The sequence below is a fragment of the Oncorhynchus clarkii genome, chromosome 30 (genome assembly GCF_045791955.1).
Source record: "Oncorhynchus clarkii lewisi isolate Uvic-CL-2024 chromosome 30, UVic_Ocla_1.0, whole genome shotgun sequence".
Classification (NCBI taxonomy): Eukaryota; Metazoa; Chordata; class Actinopteri; order Salmoniformes; family Salmonidae; genus Oncorhynchus; species Oncorhynchus clarkii.
This window is the reverse complement of record NC_092176.1, coordinates 7536326-7559547: the sequence shown is the minus strand read 5'-3', so window position 1 is coordinate 7559547 and position 23222 is coordinate 7536326. Positions and strand designations below refer to the sequence as shown.

Sequence of the window (23222 nt, the reverse complement as noted above, 5' to 3'; positions counted from 1 at the left end):
TTTGACATATCACATGCCTTACTTTCATTTTCCTGCATAAGTAAAATCAGGATAAGGCCTCTCCTGCCATTTATTCCAATTAGACTAGTTTGGATTTCTCCCTGACCAATATGGCTGCCATTTTCCCCCCATTCTGAAACTTTGAGGGTTTATGACATTGCCCCTCTAGTAATTTAATAGAATCTCTTTGGGATAAACACACACACACACACACACACACACACACACACACACACACACCACCCATCAAGTGTATACCCAAGACCCATTGGCCAAATTCACTGCATTCCCCTCCTCCTCTATTATTTACAATAAGTCTACAGGAGAGTAAATAATTAAGGAACCAATTGAAGAGTCCCTTCCTCGTCTCACATAATACATGAGTAGAAACCTGCAGACTCACATCTTTGATGTTTCTGTATAACAGGTCATTGTTTTTGCTGAGGAACCCTGGGATGACACAAATAACAACAATAACAACATGTGAGAGAGTGTCCTGAATGAGAAGGGACACGTGATAGTGGCAGTGAGATCTAGTAGTAGGACATGTAGGGACATTGAGGAGCAGAGTAACGCCCCCACTGGGCCTGAGACCATGGTTTCCCTTACCCACAACACAGTAGGTGACCTCCCCGGCGTAATGCAGAAGGCGAAAGTTGCCCCTCTCCAGCGTCTTACGTGTCTTCTTGTCAGCCAGCTTGTGCCTGCAGTCAATGGGATGGAGAGAGGGATGAAGAGTGAGAGGAATGTAAGGACAGAGCCTTAGCTCATTGTGTCGACTCACAGGGTGGGACAATAATAGATCTATCAGCAAAATGTTTAAGGCTTTGGGCTTAAGTGATAAGGGAGGTTGACTTAAGTGATAAAGTTACACCATTGTATATCCTTGAGAAGGGTTGTGCGTGGTCAATATGTACGTGTGCAGGAGTGGGGGGCCGGGAGGGAGGGGAGGTAGCTACACTCACGTGACGAAATGAGGGTGACTGTCTAATTTTTCCTCAAGCCTCTCCAGAAACGTGAGGTCAGTGGCCTCTCCAGGCCTCAGGCACTCTTCATCCTAAGAAAGCAACAAGATTAACACCGCTCGCCATTTCAGCCTATGTCCTTTCCAAAACCAATAGGATGCTTCATGTTACTGTATGGGTTCAGTCTTATGGGTGTCCAAAATGGCACCCTATTCCGTATGTAGTGCACTTCTTTTGCCCAGAGCCCTGATCAAATGTAGTGCAATTAGATAGGGAATAGGGTGCTGTTTGTGTGTCCTCACCAGCACTGAGATGATGCCCCTGTGTTTCTCCTCCACTAGGTCACAGATAATCTTGTTGTTGAAGAACTGGACAGGCTCCCACTGAAGAGGAAAGGAAATAGGTGATAGGAAAACATGGGTAAGTGAGGGAAATACTACCTGAGTCAAACTCAACAGAAACATCCACAACCCACTGGGTCATTTCAGCATTGACAATTGGGTAATATTTGGTTGATACGTGATCAATAAGATTACAACATCAGAAAGACAGCCGGAAGTTTGTTGAATTCCCAATGTGTTATCACTATGCTTTCAACCATCTAAAAAATGACCAAATTCCTATGGAAAATCAATGTCAAATTTTTGGTTAGGTTGTCACCAAACTTTTTTATCACTGCGCTTTCAAACATTTAAAAGCACAACAAGGTTCGGTAACACTTCATTTTCAGGGGTCCTTATTACAGTGTAATAACAATGTAACATACAGAATTATATGAATAAATAAATAAATTCCTTCATTATGTCGAGATCACAACTTATTTATCTCATGATCGTGACATAAAAAAAGTTGTTTTGGGAAGATCACAAAATAAACTCTATGAATAGGAGTGTGGACGTATTGATGATGGATTGACAATAATACTATGGCTGAAGCGGCAGAGCCCACAATGGATCAGCGCATACGTTTTTTTATTGATTGCTACGCTAAGCGATGGTACATTTCATGCTAACACCATGCTTTCATTTGTGTTTGGAGTTCATTATCAGTTTATAAGTTAGAATGTTAGCAAGCTAAATGTCACTTATCTTGAGTTAAAAGCTTGTGGAGCATCTAAGCCCTCATGGGGCATTTAAATCCTGAATGATGCCTAACAGGCTGTGTGCCACCCCCAAGACAACAGCCAATCTCATGCAAGCAACAACGCAGTTGGCTAGTCTTATGAGCGAGCTAGCTAGTTAGTCTTGTGAGCGAGCAAGCTAGCTAGCTAGTTCGTCTTGTTAGCTAGCTAGCTTGTTATCTTCTATAGAGCTCAATTTTTATGGAATGGTCTGCCTATCTATGTGAGAGACGCAAACTCTGTCTCGACCTTTATGTCTTTACTGAAGACTCATCTCTTCAGTAGGTCCTATGATTGAGTGTAGTCTGGCCCAGGGGTTGCATTACCCTTCCTAACAGCCTGGCCTTCATTTAAAGCGTATGGAATGATCCAATATCACTATATCATGGAATGTTGTTGAGAGCATTTTTGGAAATAGAAATGTAGTAAATTCTTGAATAGCTTTTCTTACTTTGAGAAAAATAGGAGTAGTCTTTCGTAGCTGAGAATAGTAATCTCCGGGTGTCCTGTAAATTATTTGTAGCGATAGAATTTTTCAGCCTCTTTGGAGGTCCCTTGAATGTGCCTTTTTTATTTCTATGTCTGCCAATCTTATCGAATGTACATTATGCTTTAGATCACCTGCTAAAATAATAGTTACTGTCTGGATTTGATCTACTATAGCTTGAATTCTATCAACAACAAAAAAAAGATTTGCCCCTGGTGGGATATACAATGGAATCAATGTGTAGTTTTCACCATATAAGGTACAATTCAATGTTAGAAAAATGGCCTTCTTGGTCCGTGTACTGGGATATACGGGAAAAGGATGTATTCTTATTTATCAGGATGCCTACACCTCTGCTGTTGCTACAGTAGGTGGCAGCATAGGCCTCTCCAACCCAGCTCCTCTTTAAATTTTAAATTCCTCCTTTTTTTTAAATGTAACATTTGCAGGAAAACCACATCTTCTGACAACCTCTTTTTACGTGTTCAAGAACAATAGGCTTCTCTCTTTTTTTGGAGCCCGTGCAAATTCCATGCAATAAATTGTTGGTCCTGTATAAAATCAAATCAAAGAACCAGATAAAACTTTTTGGCAGACATGTCATATGAGGGCGGTGGGCATTCCATGATATGGGAGAGTCACAGTATGAATACATAGTTATTGTATACATTACATACATAAAGCATGTGAGCATGAGGGCTGAGTGGACATTTAACAGAAAACGTACAAAAACATAATGCAACGTACTTCCTTGTAGTTTGAGGCACTATGCCTTTTTAGGGCTTTTAAGATCCAACTCCTCTGTACCAAACGTTTGTGGATTATGTCGTTGTACATACAGTACCAGTCAAATGTTTGGACACACCTACTCATTCAAGGGTTTTTCTTTATTTTGACTATTCTACATTGTAGAATAATAGTGAAGACATCAAAACGATTAAATAACTCATATGGAATCATGTAGTAACCAAAAAAGTGTAAAACATATCAAAATAGATTTGAGATTCTTCAAACTAGCCACCCTTTGCCTTGATGATAGCTTTGCACACTCTTGGCATTCTCTCAAACAACTTAATGAGGTAGTTACCTGGAACGCTTTCAATTAACAGGTGTTCCTTGTTAAAAGTTAATTTGTGGAATTTATTTCCTTCTTAATGCTTTTGAGCCAATCAGTTGTGTTGTGACAAGGTAGGGGTGGGTATACAGAAGATAGCCCTATTTGTTAAAAGACAAAGTCCATATTATGGCAAGAACAGCTCAAATAATCAAAGAGAAACGACAGTCCATCATTACTTTAAGACATGAAGGTCAGTCAATCCAGAAAATGTCAAGAACTTTGAAAGTTTCTTCAAGTACAGTCACAAAAACCATCAAGCGCTATGATGAAACTGGCTCTCATGAGGACCGCCACAGGAAAGGAAGACCCAGAGTTACCTCTGCTGCAGAGGATACGTTCATTAGAGTTAACTGTACCTCAGATTGCAGCCCAAATAAATGCTTCACAGAGTTCAAGCAACAGACACATCTCAACATCAACTGTTCAGAGGAGACTGCGTGAATCAGGCCTCCCTCGGACAGAGCCCCGCTCCACTCTCACCAACAACCACCAACTGAGCTATAAAGACAAACAAGGAATAATAATTTCTCAACATCTCCTAATCTGTCCAGAACTCTTATTCATATTCATCTTATTCATTTTACATCAGGTTTGCAAAATGTTTTAAATAAATGTATATTGTAGTATTGTTAAATCCTTCTTTCTCTCTCTCCCAAGCCAAACCCATCCCTCTCCACCTCACTCTCCCTGTTTTCTGGCCCCTTTACCCCACCCAAGGCATGCTTGTCCCAACCTCCTATCCTTACCCACCCAAGCCAAGCTTGTCCCAACCTTCCATCCTTTCCCACCCAAGCCATGCTTTTGTTTCTCCACCCGCCTCTTGAGGATTGACCACAAGTTCTCAATGGGATTAAGGTTTCGGGAGTTTCCTGGCCATGGACCCAAAATATCGATGTTTAGTTCCCCGTGCCACTTAGTTATGACTTTTGCCTTATGGCTGGAAAAGGCATTGTTCGTCACCAAACTGTTTCTGGATGGTTGGGAGATGTTGCTCTCGGAGGATGTGTTGGTACCATTCTTTATTCATGGCTGTGTTCTTAGGCAAAATTGTGAGTGAGTCCACTTCATTGGCTGAGAAGCAACATCACACATGAATGGTCTCAGGATGCTTTATTGTTGGCATGACAGAGGACTGATGGTAGCGCTCACCTTGTCTTCTCCGGACAAGCTTTTTTCCGGATGCCCCAAACAATCGGAAAGGGGATTCATCATTGAAAATGACTTTACACCAGTCCTCAGCAGTTCAATCCCTGTATCTTTTGCAGAATATCAGTCTGTCCCTGATGTTTTTCCTGGAGAGAAGTGGCTTCTTTGCTGCCCTTCTTGACCCCAGGCCATCCTCCAAAAGTCTTCGCCTCACTGTGTGTGCAGATGCACTCACACCTGCCTGCTGCCATTCCTGAGCAAGCTCTGTACTGTTGGTGCCCCGATCCCGCAGCTGAATCAACTTTAGGAGACGGCCCTGGCGCTTGCTGGACTTTCTTGGGCGCCCTGAAGCCTTCTTCACAACAATTGAACCACTCTCCTTGAAGTTCTTGATGATCTGATAAATCGTTGATTTAGGTACAACCTCACTGGCAGCAATATCCTTGCCTGTGAAGCCCTTTTTGTGCAAAACAATGATGACGGCACGTGTTTCCTTGCAGTTAACCATGATTGACAGAGGAAGAACAATGATTCCAAGCAAAACCCTCCTTTTGAATCTTCCAGTCTGTTTTTTGAACTCAATCAGCATGACAGAGTGATCTCCAGCCTTGTCCTCGTCAACACTCACACCTGTGTTAACGAGAGAATCACTGACATGATGTCAGCTGGTCCTTTTGTGGCAGGGCTGAAATGCAGTGGAAATGTTTTGGGGGGATTCAGTTCATTTGCATGGCAAAGAGGGACTTTGCAATTAATTGCAATTCATCTGATCACTCGTCATAACATTCTGGAGTATATGCAAATTACCATCATACATACTGAGGCAGCAGACTTTGTGAAAATTAATATTTGTGTCATTCTCAAAACTTTTGGCCACTACTGTAGATTGTATTGGGGGGAGAGGGAAATGATATGGTCTCAATGTACAATAAGATGGTCTTAGGCACCCCTGTATGTAGCCTAGTGCACTCATTGTTTTTTCCTACTTCCTACCACTTCTCGGAGAAGAGGGCTCTCCTCCTTCAACTGGGAAGGTTTCTTGTAACTAGGGCTTCATTGGCGCTTGTGAATTCCATCCTTTGCGTTCCCTTCCATACCCACTGCACTGCTGGGAACAGAGCTAAGGCTTGATCCCCTTTTCCTACAGTAGCTGTCTGATTGGAATGTATTCCTTGCGTCTCTCTTTCAGCTTAGCAGACAGGTCCTGGCCGAATCGAATGGACCAACCGTGGATTTTGATCTCCTTCCCCCCTGTGACCTCAGAATGTTAATTTTGGTTTGATAGTTCCACAGTTTGAAGGTTACCATGCTTGGGTATTTAGCGTCATTTTGTTTCATGCTGATCCTGTGGCATCGTTCCAGATCTTCTGGTGATATAGCCACGTGAAGTTCCTCTGATATCAGTTTGACCACATAGCTGGTATGGTCACCTTTTTCCTCGTTTTCCGGTAAGGACAATATTCTCATGCTGTTTCGTCTAATTCTATTTTATTGCTGGTCCAATTCATCTTCTAATGTTTGCAACTTTGTTTCCAAAAGACTAATTTTGTTATCTTGCTCATTCATTCAAATGCCTTGTTGTGCGTGTGACACGATCGCCTCTACATTCTTTTCGAGCAAATCCACTTTTGTAATAACAAATTGTAGAAGTTGTTTGGATTCGTGTCACCGCTCTGTTTTACCAACTGATTGGTTCGCAGTTGTACATAACAGTTGCTTGGGGATATATAGATTTATAGATTTTTGAGGCTTACTGTAAACTTTGTTGTCTGGTTTCTACATATAACCACAGTTTTGTCGGGAACAAACGTGCTATTTTGGGCAAATCAAGTACAACACTGAGTACCCCTCTTCATATTTTCAAGCAGTGGTGGCTGCATCATGTTATGGGTACGCTCGTCATAGGCAAGTACTAGGGAGTTTTTGTTGTTGATAAAAATAAATGGAATAGAGCGAAGCACAGGCAAAGTCCTAGAGGAAAACCTGGTTCAGTCTGCTTTCCAACAGACACTGGGAGACAAATTCGTCTTTAGCAGGACAATAACCTAAAACTCAAGGCCAAATACACACTGGAGTTCCTTCCACTTTGACATTACAGTTTTTTATTTAGATTGTTGAGAATTTCTTTTTGAATTTGTTCCATTTTAATCCCGATTTGTAACACAGCAAAATGTGGAAAAAGTCAAGGGGTGTGAATACTTTCTGAAGCCACTGTCGTTTTTGAATTAACTTGTTGAATTCCATTTGATATCAACCAAAGCTTGAAACCCTTGGCCTATATGTATTGTCTAGTTTTAGTTGAGTCCTGGGTTGAATTGAAACAATAGCTGTGGATTACTTCACAAATGCTATATAGGCCTAAATTTGCATCATTGATGATATATCATTGAAATATGGTTATCTTTCATTTGCTCTGTTAAACCTATCCTTTAGAATGTCTTATATAACAACAGTGAATCTATTAAGTGGAGACTTGGTTAAAGCCCTGGATGGGAGACCAAAGACAGATCAATTCCCCAGTAGGAGTTGCTGCTCAGTATAGTTTGTTTTCTTATAGTGGATATTACGTTGAAGATCTGACATTGTTTTAAATGTACAAATTCAACATATTGTATGCAAAGTTTGTCTGTGTTGAAAATTGGTTATCCCGATGACATAATCCTGTGGGTGAAATTTCACCTTCAAAACAACAGTTGAAACTGCAGCAGGTTGATGACTTTAAAAAAAATCCTATGTATTTTCCTCGTAGATTCCACGTCACAATACGTTGACAAATTATGTTGAAACAACATTGTTTTAATCAGTTTGTTCCCAGTGGGAAGGCATTCCAGGATTCAACAATACCTATAATGCCAAAGTAATACTTTGACGAGGTAAAAATGCCATATTACATGTATTGACTAAACAGAACCAAATAGAACCCAAAATAATAAATTACGTTTACCCCAATATTCTCTGCTTCGTACTCCTCCTGCTCCGACTTTAAGGTCAGCTGGATAAAAAGCTGCTGCAGTTTCTCGTTGCAGTAATTTATACAGAACTGTTCAAAACTGGAATTGACAGACAACATATTTCAATTGAAGTGCATTTTAAAATGTAGCCCAAAAGTTTTCTACAATGTACTGCACAACCTACGTCCACCTACCTGTTGACATAGAAAACTTCAAAGCCATATATGTCTAGGAGACCAATTACTGTCTTCCTTGAAGAGTCCTGTCGAAAGGATTTCAGGAAACTGTGGTCATTCACACGGATCACCAATGCTCCTGTTTTATCTTGACATGTACTTTTCACTTACTGTATCTGCTAACCTTATTTTCCATGGAGTCGTTGATTTTATTGACCAGCCAGGTGAAGGTGCGTCCATAAATGGCTTTGGTGAGGGCATCTCTGGCATAGATGGCATGGTCCACTGTGAACGGGCTGAGCACCTGGATGTTGATGAAAAAGAAGGCACACATTAACAACTACCTGACCTGACGAGTGAGTTAAGTTAGAAATGCCCATTATTAGTGAGTGTAGTCCCTGCCTTCTCTCTCGACATTCATTCATTTAGTCATTCACCACCCCTCTTCTCCTTCTCACCTCATCTGTTTTGGCCTCAATCTTCCTGGATGTCAGCCCCTCCTGCAGCACTTGAACATTGACGCCCAGCAACTACAGATGATCACACACAACACAAAGTCAGCAAAGTACAGGGACCGTGGTCTGCAAAGCATTGTTGTGGAGTGTCTAAGGACTAACAAGGCATTGGCATGGTGTTGTTGTGGAGGGTCTAAGGACCAGCAAGGCATTGGCATGGTGTTGTTGAGGAGTGTCTAAGGACTAGCAAGGCATTGGCATGGTGTTGTTGTGGAGTGTCTAAGGACTAGCAAGGCATTGGCATGGTGTTGTTGTGGAGTGTCTAAGGAATAGCAAGGCATTGGCTTGGTGTTGTTGTGGAGTGTCTAAGGACTAGCAAGGCATTGGCATGGTGTTGTTGTGGAGTGTCTAAGGACTAACAAGGCATTGGCATGGTGTTGTTGTGGAGTGTCTAAGGACTAGCAAGGCATTGGCATGGTGTTGTTGTGGAGTGTCTAAGGACCAGCAAGGCATTGGCATGGTGTTGTTGTGGAGTGTCTAAGGACCAGCAAGGCATTGGCATGGTGTTGTTGTGGAGTGTCTAAGGACTAACAAGGCATTGGCATGGTGTTGTTGTGGAGGGTCTAAGGACTAGCAAGGCATTGGCATGGTGTTGTTGTGGAGTGTCTAAGGACTAACAAGGCATTGGCATGGTGTTGTTGTGGAGGGTCTAAGGACTAGCAAGGCATTGGCATGGTGTTGTTGTGGAGTGTCTAAGGAATAGCAAGGCATTGGCATGGTGTTGTTGTGGAGTGTCTAAGGACTAACAAGGCATTGGCATGGTGTTGTTGTGGAGTGTCTAAGGACTAACAAGGCATTGGCATGGTGTTGTTGTGGAGTGTCTAAGGACTAACAAGGCTTACTGTTGACACCCAGAGGAGCTCAGCGCTGTTGTTCAACATGGCGTAGCCTTTGCTGTCAGGCTCAAACTGCACGTTCCCTAAGTGGAGGACGCTTGCGATGACCCCTAACAGGTGCTGTGGAGAATGGAGACGTGGGGGTTAGGGTTAGGTTTGAGGTGGTGGCCAGAGTAGTAGTAAAGTAAAAATGATGTACAGTGTAGTAGGGCACAGTGTAGCACAATAAGCAATTGAATGAATGTCATTACAAAAGCTGTTTCCACAAGCAGTGTGACAGCAACTCACTTGTATGTCTCTCTCGTCAAAGTCGATGACGGACAGGGCGTTTCTCACTGTCTTCCAGTCATTCTTGTCATTGATTGAGGCCACGTTGGCACACTCGCCCTTTTTGAGAGAGGGAGTCAACATTACAGTGGCACCCATGCATGGCTACCACCAGTTGGCCTAGCTCTAGCTAGCCCGTCAGCGGACTACAGTGGTTGCCCAAGCATGCACCAGTTAGCCTAGTCCGAGCTAGCACATCAGTTGACCACAGTGGTAGCCCATACTTGCACCAGGTAGCTGTAGTGCTGGCAGTTGCTCTCGAGGCCTAGCTGATGCAGCAGGTCCTCCTCTCCTCCCTTCACCAGCTGGTAGAAGATGTGGAAGTTCCTCTCTCCGTGGTTCTGATGGACCACTCTGGACTTCTCCAGCAGGTAGCCCAGGATGTGCCCCCCCACGGCATCCCCCTGAGAGTGCCAGACATGTGACAATGATTAATGATCCAATTAGCCTCAACAAACTGCTTATCTGGAGTGCCAGGTGGGTGGGGAATGCAATTTTTCTCCAATGCGCAAATAAGCGCAGCAAAAAATATTTGAAAGAAACAATACCCTGGTATGCCTTCTGCTTACTTTAAGAACATAAACCCATCCATCCTTACCTGGATGTCAAACTGGATATCCATGTACTTCCCGAAGCGGCTAGAGTTGTCATTCTTCAGTGTTTTGGAGTTGCCGAAAGCCTGTGGAGGAAGAACAAAGGTGTTAGTCACTAAGAGGTTAACTACAATGTTCTTTTTCTTAACCTTTATTTTATTAGGCAAGTCAGTTAAGAACAAATAATTATTTTCAATGACGGACTAGGAACAGTGGGTTAACTGCCTTGTTCAGAGGCAGAACCGCAGATTTTGCCTTGTCAGCTCAGGGATTTGATCTTGCTAACCTTTCGGTTACAAGTCCAACGCTCTAACCACTAGGCTACCTGCCACCCCAAAATAAACTATGTGATCCATGGTGTGTGATAGCCTGGTCCCAGATCTGTTCGTACGATATAGTCATGATGGCAATGACTATAGCACAGCACAATGGCGAGACAACACAAACAGATCTGGGACAAGATCTGACCAGATGTGTGATAACAGTGAATGACAGGAACTGTCCGATCAGACCTCCAGCACAGGGTTGGACAACAGCATCCGGTCCCTGACATTGTCCAGTAGGGTGGTACTGGGGCAGCTCACAGCGTAGTACTGCAGGATCTTTTTGGAAGCCTCTGTCTTGCCAGCGCCACTCTCCCCAGAGATGAGGATGAAGTGGTTGTTGGCCTCAGCCAGCATGGTGTGGTAGGCATTGTCTGCCAGGGCAAAACTACAGAAATATAGTGTGTCAAGTGAAATGTATATTCACATTCCAGATTTCAAATGTCTTCAACGATGCAATGATGATAATGATGGTATATGCTGCTCCCATGCTTTAGGCCTGGACCCACCTATGGTATTTTGTCAGACAGCCGTATAAACACTAGTATACATGTTGTATATGGATGATTCTACAGAAGTGGTGCAAATTGCAATCCCACCCCCTCAAAAAAAAAAAACGATTTAACAAAACAGTTAAGTCTCCAAATGTCAGACATTTATTTACATGACGATACATTCTAATTCAATCCAAGGCAATAATAAACATATTATTGAATTAATATAGTGCAAAGTCATTGTTTATACACGTATTTCAATTGAGTTGAGGTTGTTCTAATCCCTTGCTCCTCAACTTCATGTTTGACGATAAAGCTATTAACGATTTAAAATTTGCATTAACACTTTTACTTCAGTAGAACATATGGAGTTGTTATTTTATTACATTGAAACATACTAATCTAAAAGTCGTTTTGTTCATTTTTAAACATAAAAAATGCAGTCCCACCTTTTAATGTCACTACCGAAACACACATGAAAATAGTGTACAGTTGAAATCAGAAGTTTACATACACCTTAGCCAAATACATTTAAACTCAGTTTTTCACAATTCCTGACATTTAATCCCAGTAAAAATGTCTTAGTTCAGTTAGGATCACCACTTGATTTTAAGAATGTGAAATGTCAGAATAATATTAGAGAGAATGATTTACTTCAGCTTTGAATTCTTTCATCACATTCCCAGTGGGTTAGAAGTTTACATACAGTACACTCAATTGTTTAACTTTGGTCAAACGTTTCGGGTAGCCTTCCACAAGCTTCCCACAATAAGTTGGGTGAATTTTGGGCCCATTCCACCTGACAGAGCTGGTGGAACTGAATCATGTTGGTAGGCCTCCTTGCTCGCACATGCTTTTTCAGTTCTGCCCACAAATGTTCTATAGGATTGAGGTCAGGGCTTTGTAATGGCCACTCCAATTCCTTGACTTTGTTGTCCTTAGGCCATTTTGCCACAACTTTGGAAGTATGCTTGGGGTCATTGTCCATTTGGAAGACCCATTTGCGACCAAGCTATAACTTCCTGACTGAGGTCTTGAAATGTTGCTTGACTATATCCACATAATTTTCCATTCTTCATGATGCTATCTATTTTGTGAAGTGCACCAGTCCCTTCTGCAGCAAAGCACCCTCACAGTATGATGCTGCCACCCCTGTGCTTCACAGTTGGGATGGTGTTCTTTGGCTTGCAAGCCTCCCCCTTTTTCCTCCAAACATAACGATGGTCATTATTTTTGTTTCATCAGACCAGAGGACATTTCTCCAAAAAGTACGATCTTTGTCCCCATGTGCAGCTGCAAACCGTAGTCTGTATTTTTTATGGCAGATTTGGAGCAGTAGCTTCTTCCTTGCTGAGCGGCCTTTCAGGTTATGTTGATATAGGACTTGTTTTACTGTGGATATAGATACTTTTGTACCTGTTTCCTCTAGCATGTTCACAAGGTCCTTTGCTGTTGTTCTGGGATTGATTTTCACTTTTTGCACCTAAGTACGTTAATCTCTAGGAGACAGAACGCGTCTCCTTCCTGAGTGGTATGACAGCTGCGTGGTCCCATGGTACCTTCAGTCATTTGGAAATTGCTCCCAAGGATGAACCAGACTTCTGGAGGCCTAACATTTTCTTTCTGAGGTCTTGGCTGATTTCTTTTGAATTTCCCATGATGAAAGAGGCACTGAGTTTGAAGGTAGGCCTTGAAATACATCCACAGGTACACCTCCAATTGACTCAAATGATATCAATTAGCCTATCAGAAGCTTATCAGAAGCCATCACATAATTTTCTGGAATTTTCCAAGCTGTTTAAAGGCACAGACAATTTAGTGTATGTAAACTTCTGACCCACTGGAATTGTGATACAGTGAATTATAAGTGAAATAATCTGTCTGTAAACAATTGTTGAAAAAATTACTTGTGCCATGCACAAAGTAGATGTCCTAACCGACTTGCAAAAATTTGGGGAGTGGTTGAAAAACGAGTTTTAATGACTCCAACCTAAGAGTATGTAAACTTCCGACTTCAACTGTAAAATGAATGTACCTTAAGCCACACCCCTACAAATATCCCCAGGTGACGGGATTGCACCCCTCTCCAGCATGCCCACCAGATAGTCAGCCATATGTTAGCTATGGATATTCCCTGTGTAAATCTGTTTTGTTATAGTAGAAATAAATCTATAACGTACTGTACTATCTTGTAATTCATCTGATATTATGACATCCAGTGGCCCTTTTGGGTACTTTAGAATACAACAGGTGTCTGCAATTACATCTAGCTTGCTGTGTGGCCTTATCTGTCCCACTATCTTTTAATTAAAGCTCAGCTATAATTTAAATAAATTAGCATCTGACTGGAAGTGTGCAAAGCATTTTTCCTGTTTCTTCAGCTACAGGTATTACAAAATAAGTTTTAAAAAAAGAGGACCACCATGTGGGTAGTGGGCAAGTGCACACTTCAGGAAAAAGTGTCAAGGCTTGAGATGCATAGCCAGCAGGGGGATTTTAGCCTTCCAAGAGCCCAAACATTGATATATATATTATGTGGTATACTGTACTGTGCTCTAATGTACTCAACTGTACTGTACTCTACTGTACTCTACTGTACTGTACTCTACTGTACTGTATCATGCTCTACTGTACCCTACTCTATTGTACTATACTCTACTGTACCATGCTCTACTGTACCCTACTCTACTGTACTGTACTCTACTGTACTGTACTCTATTGTACTCTACTGTATTGTAGTCTACTGTACCATGCTCTACTGTACTGTACTCTACTGTATTGTAGTCTACTGTACCATGCTCTACTGTACCCTACTCTAATGTACTGTACTGTACTCTACTGTACCATGCTCTACTCTACTGTACTCCACTTTACTGTACTGTGTTCTACTATACTGTACTGTATCCTACTATACTCTACTGTACTGTGCTCTACTGTACTATACCCTTCTCTACTGTACTGAACTCTACTGTACTCTACTGTATTGTAGTCTACTGTATCATGCTCTACTGTACTGTACTCTACTGTATTGTACTCTACTGTACCATGCTCTACTCTACTGTACTCCACTTTACTGTACTGTGTTCTACTATACTGTACTCTATCCTACTCTACTGTACTCTACTGTACTGTACTGTGCTCTACTGTACTGTACCCTTCTCTACTGTACTCTACTCTACTGTAGCATGCTCTACTATACTGTTCTGTACTGTACCCTAATCTACTGTACTCGACTCTACTGTACTGTGTTCTTCTCTACTGTACTGTAGCCTACTCTACTGTACTGTGTTCTACTATACTGTACTGTACCCTACTCTACTGTACTGTACTCTACTCTACTGTGCTCTACTGTACTGTACTTGAGTTTACTCTAATTTACTTTCTTACAATTGAAGAAAGTGCCCATGGACTCTTGATTTAATGGTCTTCGTCTTAAAACCACTCAAGACCACATAAAAAATGTTTAAACTTGTAATGGTCTCAACTCACTGGATCTGGATCTGGGACGAATGTTTTGGTATAAATCTTGGTCTTTGCTTCTGGATATGACATTAGTCTTTGGTTTACAAACCATAGGCATCCCAATTTGAAGAAGACAATGCTCTCTGATCATTGGCTGATCACTCCCAAGCCATAGGATTTCCCTCCCAGTAGATAACTTTTAAGTGGTGAAAGGCCTCATTTTACAATGTCTATACTAAAATGTGTTATGTCCATCTACAGTCCTCCATTTATCTGATTGACACTTGACACTGAAACACATGTTATTTTTCCAAAATAAAGACAGATAAAGACAGATAAACATCTAACAACATAATTAATTAGATAGATGCATAAGTAATTCAATCAATCAACAAGTTTCAGATTCATAAAATCAACATTGAACATTTTAAAGACGACAATAGAAATCATATTTCTATAAATTCTATTTAAAGGTTTTGAAAATCTGTTAAATTATGTTTTCACTATTTTGTAAATTTGTTAAGTAAATAACATTTCTAAAAATGTCTCTGTAATAGAAGGTCATGGGGCTACTGTGCATGGTTCTCCCTTCATTGTATATTTTTCATTATGTTTCGGTAGTGACAAATTTAGTGGGGTAGTATGGAATTCAAGTAAATCTTTCAAATATGCAATAAAAACAAAGTGTGTGAGTAGTATATACAGTGGGGCAAAAAAGTATTTAGTCAGCCACCAATTGTGCAAGTTCTCCCACTTAAAAAGATGAGAGAGGTCTGTAATTTTCATCATAGGTACACTTCAACTATGACAGACAAACTGAGAAAGAAAAATCCAGAAAATCACATTGTAGGATTTTTAATGAATTTATTTGCAAATTATAGTGGATAATAAGTATTTGGTCAATAACAAAAGTTTATCTCAATATGTTATATACCCTTTGTTGGCAATGACAGAGATCAAACGTTTTCTGTAAGTCTTCACAAGGTTTTCACACACTGTTGCTGGTATTTTGGCCCATTCCTCCATGCAGATCTCCTCTAGAGCAGTGATGTTTTGGGGCTGTTGCTGGGCAACACAGACTTTCAACTCCCTCCAAAGATTTTCTATGGGGTTGAGATCTGGAGACTGGCTAGGCCACTCCAGGACCTTCAAGTGCTTCATACGAAGCCACTCCTTCGTTGCTCGGGCGGTGTGTTTGGGATCATTGTCATGCTGAAAGACCCAGCCACGTTTCATCTTCAATGCCCTTGCTGATGGAAGGATGTTTTCACTCAAAATCTCACGATACATGGCCCCATTCATTCTTTACTTTACACGGATCAGTCATCCTGGTCCCTTTGCAGAAAAACAGCCCCAAAGCATGATGTTTCCACCCCCGTGCTTCACAGTAGGTATGGTGTTCTTTGGATGCAACTCAGCATTCTTTGTCCTCCAAACACGACGAATTGAGTTTTTACCAAAAAGTTATATTATGGTTTCATCTGACCATATGACATTCTCCCAATCTTCTTCTGGATCATCCAAATGCTCTCTAGCAAACTTCAGACGGGCCTGGACATGTACTGGTTCTGGGATTTTTGCTCACCGTTCTTGTGATCATTTTGACCCCACAGGGTGAGATCTTACGTGGAGCCCCAGATCAAGGGAGATTATCAGTGGTCTTGTATGTCTTTCATTTCCTAATAATTGCTCCCACAGTTGATTTCTTCAAACCAAGCTGCTTACCTATTGCAGATTCAGTCTTCCCAGCCTGGTGCAGGTCTACAATTTTGTTTCTGGTGTCCTTTGACAGCTCTTTGGTCTTGGCCATAGTGGAGTTTGGAGTGTGACAGTTTGAGGTTGTGGACAGGTGTCTTTTATACTGATAACAAGTTCATACAGGTGCCATTAATACAGGTAACGAGTGGAGGACAGAGGAGGCTCTTAAAGAAGAAGTTACAGGTCTGTGAGAACCAGAAATTTTGCTTGTTTGTAGATGACCAAATACTTATTTTCCACCATAATTTGCAAATAAATTCATTAAAAATCCTACAATGTGATTTTCTGGATTTTCTTTCATAATTTTGTCTGTCATAGTTGAAGTGTACCTATGATGAAAATTATAGGCCTCTCTCAACTTTTTAAGTGGGAGAACTTGCACAATTGGTGGCTGACTAAAAACTTTTTTGCCCCAATGTGTATGTCTACCTGACATATGTTGAAAGATACAGGATACAAATTTGGAGAAGAAATTCAACCCCCAATTTGTACCACTTCTGTAGAATGACCAGTATACCATGTATGGGCTTATCCTGTGGTATGGCATATCCTCTCACAACTGACAATCAAAAAGATTTGCAAACAGACATGCAAAAACACACACACACACACACATTGGCGTGCTAATTATATGACACTCACATATGCGGTGGAAGCTCAAAAAAGTTGACGCCCATGTATATATCCATCTGTTTTTTACTGTAGATATCCAACTCTTTGTAGGGGTTCACAGACACTAGCAGAGTGCCTATATAGGTCTTCATGTGAAGAAAAACCTGGTTAATAACTGTGGTTAATCTCTGTAAGTTGATAGCTGTACATTCTCTAAATGTTTCCCAGAATGTTACTTATAATATATCTTTCCTTCAACTATTGCAACAAACAGGCTCTGCAAGTGGTGTCATTATACATCATGCTATGTATGTTTTTAAATGTTGGTACTAAGTCGACCAAACTCACATAGATTAGGTTCTCACTGAAGCGTTTCTTCAGGTTGTCTAGGAAAGCAGTCTCGCTTGTGTGGGCGTCCAGCAGGACAAAGTCCTGGATCCCCACGCGGTCCCGTGCGGTCAGAGCCCCCTCCATGTCCAGCTGACCCCGGGCACACCCCTGCAGGCAAGCACACGGAAATAACATTTGATTTGAAGGGTACCTACATAAGGACTGGAAGAATGAAGAAGATAAGCGTTTCATAAATGTATTATTGTACTGCCTATGAATGCATTTTATGGATGTTTTTATGTAGTTCTACGTGATTTTTTTACAGGCATCCAAACAAAAGTGGATGGATAAGAAGGATGACTTTAATATTGTCCATAAATTAATTGGACAGAACGAGGCACACCTCTCCAATCCATGAGCAAAATCATATATTGTTTGCCTAAAACTATGGATTTGTGTGCTTTCATGAGATAGGAAATTGATTAATATTATATCATACGTATATCATGTGTACTGTATAACCATACAGCCAACATTTAATGTAAACAATTAGCAACTACACCTCCATATTGTATATTTAAGTCAAGTTGCAGAGGGGTCCTTGGTTACCCAGCGGAGGTGTGAAATCCGCAGAAAAAGCTAAAGTTAGCTGTTAGCTCTATTGAAACGAGGGCTCTGTGGGTCTCATGGGGCTTTGAAGCAGAGCCCTCTGATTGTGCAATGGTAGTCTACAGACAGAAGCTAATGACTGCTACAGAGCACATAGTACGGAGGCGTCGGCCAGCGGCCCGTAAACCACCACACCACCCTCACCCTGTGCAAATGGAACAGGGGAACGACAAAACAGCGGCACATTTAAGAAAGCAGAGTGGGAAAAATTCCACCAATCTGTTTTGCATTCTCAACACCAACACTTGGTCCAAAGGTTTTTTCCCAGCTTTTGTTGGTTGGTTTTTTTCTCCTTCTTTGGAAGGCAGAAATCCTTTGATTCTCAACTCTCATTTAAACATTTTAAAAAGATAATCCATTGGATGTAATTGACACAAAGCCCTTAGTCCCCCACCCCCAAGTCCCCTTTCCTATTCCATAGCCCTCATTACTTCTGAGAAAGGCCAAGTGTTTTTGTCCTGTAAATACCATGGAGCAGAGACAAAAATAAGGTTTTTAAAATGCAGTCTACAATCCATTACATATAGTCCCCCAGCATATCCATTCAGTAATTATTCATTAGAAAACATTTAATGTCACAATCAATTTCATGCTGGCCAGTCAAAACACAATAGAGAAGATTTGCCCTATGTTTGGATGAGAAGGGGGTTCGGTTGGACAGAGGAAGGGTGAGGGCAAAGGAGGGAGGGAATGAGGGAGAGGGGCAGTATTTGTCTGATCTGAGAACCCTCTGAAATGGGGCCGTCTTGAGACAACGGGGCAGACTAAATAGTGCAGTAACGGTCTGTGTCCCGCTGTTTGCTGTGACACTCATTTAGTGTGCCCTGAGGGCGGACAATAGGGGCTTGTTCCAAGCAATCCTGTGCTGCAATTTGGACTTCATTACCCTCCTCACATGGGGCCTCATGGATGGATGGAGGGGGGCTAGTCGGATGAGAGCACCCCCCCTACCCCCCCATTAACCCACCCCCTCTTCTTAACAATAACCCTCACCCCGTGTCTCTCACCAACCCCCTCTCAGCATTCTCCCCCCCCACTTTAAGCCAATGAGACAGGTGAACAATATCATTGAAGGCACCCCATTTGAGACGTCAAAATCAATCTACTAATATGATGGTAGTGGTGTTGGCTGTGTGGGGTATTTGTGACACCCCATTCCTTCATGGGAACAAGCATCTCTCAAGGCAGTGCAAACAGATGATGTGCAACGCTCAGAGACAGGGGGGATTTGGGAGTCTACCGTACAGCTCCATAACAGATCATATGGACAATGGGTAAATATTACTGTTAATACAACTACCTTGATGGACAATTCCTGTATTTGGAGAATGGTCACAGTAAACCAATAACTGTGCACAAGACACTGGATCTGTGAGGGAACTGTATCGGAGACAGACTCAACACAGTGTAACATAATTCAATGGACATATGTATTTTCCATGTGTCTCTCCATCTAGGCTATACAGAATTTATAGACTGATAAAAGTGACTCATATTCAGATCAGGGGACCAATTGCCTTTAAAAAAACGATGATGTTTTCTTTTGTCATATGCACTGGATAGGTGAAGTGAAACGTGTTGTTTTATCAGGGTCAGCCATAGTAGTGCGACGCCCCTGGAGCAAATTAGGCTTAAGGGCCTTGATGAAGGGCACATCGCCGGATATTTCACCTTGTCGGCTCAGGTATTTCGAACCAGCGACCTTAGCAGTTACTGGCCCGATGCTCTAACCGCTAGGCTAGCTGCAGCCCGCCCAATTAAAATGTAAATTAATGAATTAAGAGATGCCCCTTCGTCTCGGTCTAGAGTGTCAAACAACGTCACCTGAGACGATGTTGACCTCATCTCGTCCCCGTGAGAGAACTGCAGGAGGGGAAAACAAACTAGCAAGACCCAGTGAAAAATAGGTAATAAACATTAGGCACCAAATGGAAGAAAATGGAATGAAACAGGGAGGGACTACAAAACATTCATGTTTGTTTTCTGTTGCAAAACATTTTCAAACGATTTCCATTGCGTGCCCTAATGTACAGGACCATGAGGAAAACATATCCGTCTTCTAAGGATGGAATGAATCTGCCTCCCTCCCTTCTTCTATTCCGCCCCACGGTATGGAAGCCAATCTCTTTGCCTGACCCACACGATCCTGTTACGCCCCACTAACAAAGAGTGGGCCTCCATCCCTGTCGTAAGCACTTTATCTATCTATGGTCCACTGGCTGGGCCTCTATGCCCCCCCCCCCCCCCCCCCCCCCCCCTCTAAATCTAACACGGTCAGGCAGTGAGCACCCAAAGGGATGATATTGGTTATTTTATATTTTAGCATGAATCAAACGTTCAACTTTAAAGCATTTCAACTAGTTAACGCTCTTAGGGGCCAAGGAGCAGCAAAGAATGTTTTACAGTAGACCTTATGAAAAGTTAACATCCCATCTGTGAAAAGGCAAAATGGTACACATACAGTACATTTGAAGCATACCTGCATTCTCCAAATCTGTGTGGGTAAGTTCTCAGTCAAACTCAGGAACGGGATGATGACATCCAGGTTGGATGTAAATTCTTCACCCTCTCTGGACCAGAGTTATGTCACACGTGTGCTGACAGTTAGTTGGCAAAAATCCAATTCTGAAGAAATGTTATATTTATGGTACAGTCCTCTCTCTCCTCTGTAGCCACTACCCATTAAGTAAGGATCTACCACAGGGTATGGTGGTGCTGTCTACCCGCGTGCTCCACGCCGTGATCGCACTGACCCATCCTCGGGAGACTGCGGCCCAGCTGCTTAATCTATCATTCATGCCGTCGAGAACGGAGGTGGAGGGAGAGGGAGATCTTATTCGGTGCTTACCTGAGTGGTCTACTAGCTCGATGGGGTGTAACACAAAGATGCAGAAACACAATCCAATCCAACCGTCCTCCGAGTCGCTCTCGTTAAGCGTGCGCGCGTGTGTGTCATTGCAGCAGCACCACCACCACAGCAACCCCCTGCTGGCACAGCATAGGTCCTGTTAATGATATTTGATTAGACAGATAAACGACGGGCTAATTACAAACTACTCAGTTTATAGTTCTACCGGGCCACTACTATTTCATAAGGGTCCCTGACTGCTGCTGCAAATACTCCCTGCTCGACATAAGGCTGTTGTCAAGGTGCCAAACTGGGTCATATTCATTCATCCACACCATTGCAAAACGTAGCAAAATGTTTAGCAACAGCAAATAAAAACAAGTGTTTCTTATTGGATAAATTTAGATAATCCCTGTTTCCATCCGTTTTCTTCCATTTGGGGCCCAATGAATACAATCCTAATATCAAATTTTAGAGCTCTCTGATCAGAAGCTGTTAATTGTTGATTCACGAAACTTTGCTTGGAGTTTGCACAATGGAAAACTACACATGCTTGACAAGAAATGCCTAATGTTTACAAAATAATCTCCAAAAGGCCAAGGAATACCAACATAATGGCCCTTTATACTCCAATCATTCTCTCACATCATATTAGTCCACTTTTTGCCCTAATAATACACAGTTGAAATAAAAAAAAGAGACCACTTTTAAAATAAAAACTTTAGCCTGAAGACTGTTTGTGGTCTTCCCCACATTTACTATTCACAGGGAAAGACCATAAGGGAGCTGTAACCTGGTTATCTCAGTAACATGGTAACCTGTAGTAGCAAACTCACTCACACACACACACACACACACACACACAGGGGAAGCACAGGTGTCCGTTTCCACTGACACGATGACCGAATGAAAAGATCCAATTTCCTTCTATTTGTGGCAGTTGGAGCTGCTTCCCAGCATTAGAGTAAAGTTAGACATAATGGATGTTCAGATGTTGCCCATTTCAATTATCCACCCTCCACTCCGAGAAGTTGTCAGGGGGCTTCTTTTGCCTGAGCCCCTCACCTCACTCTCCCCAACCAGGGAGCCCAGCAATGCTTGTCCAATCTTAACAAGCTTTGAGCTACCCACTGGGCTGATTCTGCACGAGACCCGGTTAAATCCAATTACAGAGGAGTCAGAGAGGTTGATTTTCCCATTAGAGATTCCATGCTGAGAATGAAGGCTGGATGATACCACTCACATCTTCAGACCATTACTGCCAGGTCCCTCTCTCTCTCTTTCTCATTCTCTCTCTCTCTCTTTCCCATTCCCCCTATTCCTCCTTCTCTCTCGCTCTCAGTTTTTCACTCTTTTCTTTCTCTCATAGTCCATCATAGTAATTTTTTCTGAGTAGCAGAACGAAGAATGGGCCCCCGTCTTCAGTTCAGGTCCCCGCCTTGGAGGATAGGGTCAGCAAGTTTACTTACTCCCTGTATACAGTACATCGAAGGCAGTTCTTTACTTTCACAAAATGTTTGTATCTCTCTTAGCTGAGGAAGCTATATGATATAAAAAAAACACCTGTATTTCTTTTAACTTACATATGATTTCAGATGTATGTGTGAACAGCATTTCCCCCCTATGTATAGCACTGAATACATTCCTGCGGTGGCAATATCATTTACCCCTGCAATATCCACAGTGCAGAAAAATAGGAATGCACAAAGGATAAGAGTGGAAAAATGACTGAAAGTTATTCCCAACATGGCCGACGTTGTACTATGGCCATTGCACTATGACCTATTGGCCCTGGTCAAGAGTAGTGCGCTATAAGGATGCAGCCTATCATAGACAAGGCTAAATACAGAGAAAAAATCAGGCAGCTTGACATTGAAGTGTCCATGAACCATCCATCCCTCTGGAATACACAGCGACTGCTGTGTCTTTTTCAAAGGGCATATTGATAGATCTTTTGGAGTTGAGGCAATGTCTAAAGCCGCCGTTGTGCGGAGATCACCCGTGAATGAGAATACAAATGTGTCTTCATCTTACCCTCTAAGCCCATGAAAAGGGCTGTCCTCCCAAAGAACACAGCTGATTGGTCTTGACCCTGGTCACACAAAGGTAAACCCCATTTACCACCTCGAAACCTGAAAGATGGAGGGTGTGTGATCTCCCAATACAAAAGCACTGTGACAGAGGAACAGGAGCAACCTTTTTGATATTAGGCATATGAAGCGGTCTCTCAGAGCACGGTCACTATCTGCCACGTCACATAGAAGTGGTGGCAACAAAAAAATAATCCAGACTCTTGGAATGATCTCGTCAGCACGACTTAGTATCTCGTTAGAAAGACTTAGTATCTTGTTTGAATGACTGATTATCTTGTTCAAACTACTGAATTGTTATTTTGTGTTAATTAGGTCTCATTTGTTGTGCACTGCCAGTTGTGCTAATCAGACCGTTGCTGCAGCCATTTATTCACTGATTCCATCCGTTGATATGCCTCCT

General features: G+C 42.1%; 1 protein-coding gene across 1 annotated transcript in view; it reads right to left on the bottom strand.

Moving 5' to 3' along the window:
- The window catches only part of LOC139389430 (unconventional myosin-Ih-like), a 57212-nt gene extending 36752 nt beyond the window's left edge, over nt 1-20460 (bottom strand). Inside the window, exons 1-16 of the mRNA XM_071136183.1 lie at nt 20361-20460; nt 17231-17380; nt 16913-17028; nt 10746-10944; nt 10239-10319; nt 9865-10044; nt 9602-9700; nt 9320-9433; nt 8421-8492; nt 8147-8266; nt 7981-8048; nt 7780-7885; nt 1268-1348; nt 966-1057; nt 610-704; nt 404-450 (exon numbers count right to left, since the gene is read on the bottom strand). Coding sequence (XP_070992284.1) covers nt 404-450; nt 610-704; nt 966-1057; nt 1268-1348; nt 7780-7885; nt 7981-8048; nt 8147-8266; nt 8421-8492; nt 9320-9433; nt 9602-9700; nt 9865-10044; nt 10239-10319; nt 10746-10944; nt 16913-17028; nt 17231-17380; nt 20361-20366 — 1626 coding nt within the window. The 5' untranslated portion in view covers nt 20367-20460. The remainder of the gene's footprint in view (nt 1-403; nt 451-609; nt 705-965; nt 1058-1267; nt 1349-7779; nt 7886-7980; nt 8049-8146; nt 8267-8420; nt 8493-9319; nt 9434-9601; nt 9701-9864; nt 10045-10238; nt 10320-10745; nt 10945-16912; nt 17029-17230; nt 17381-20360) is intronic.
- Nucleotides 20461-23222: the final 2762 nt, after the last annotated feature.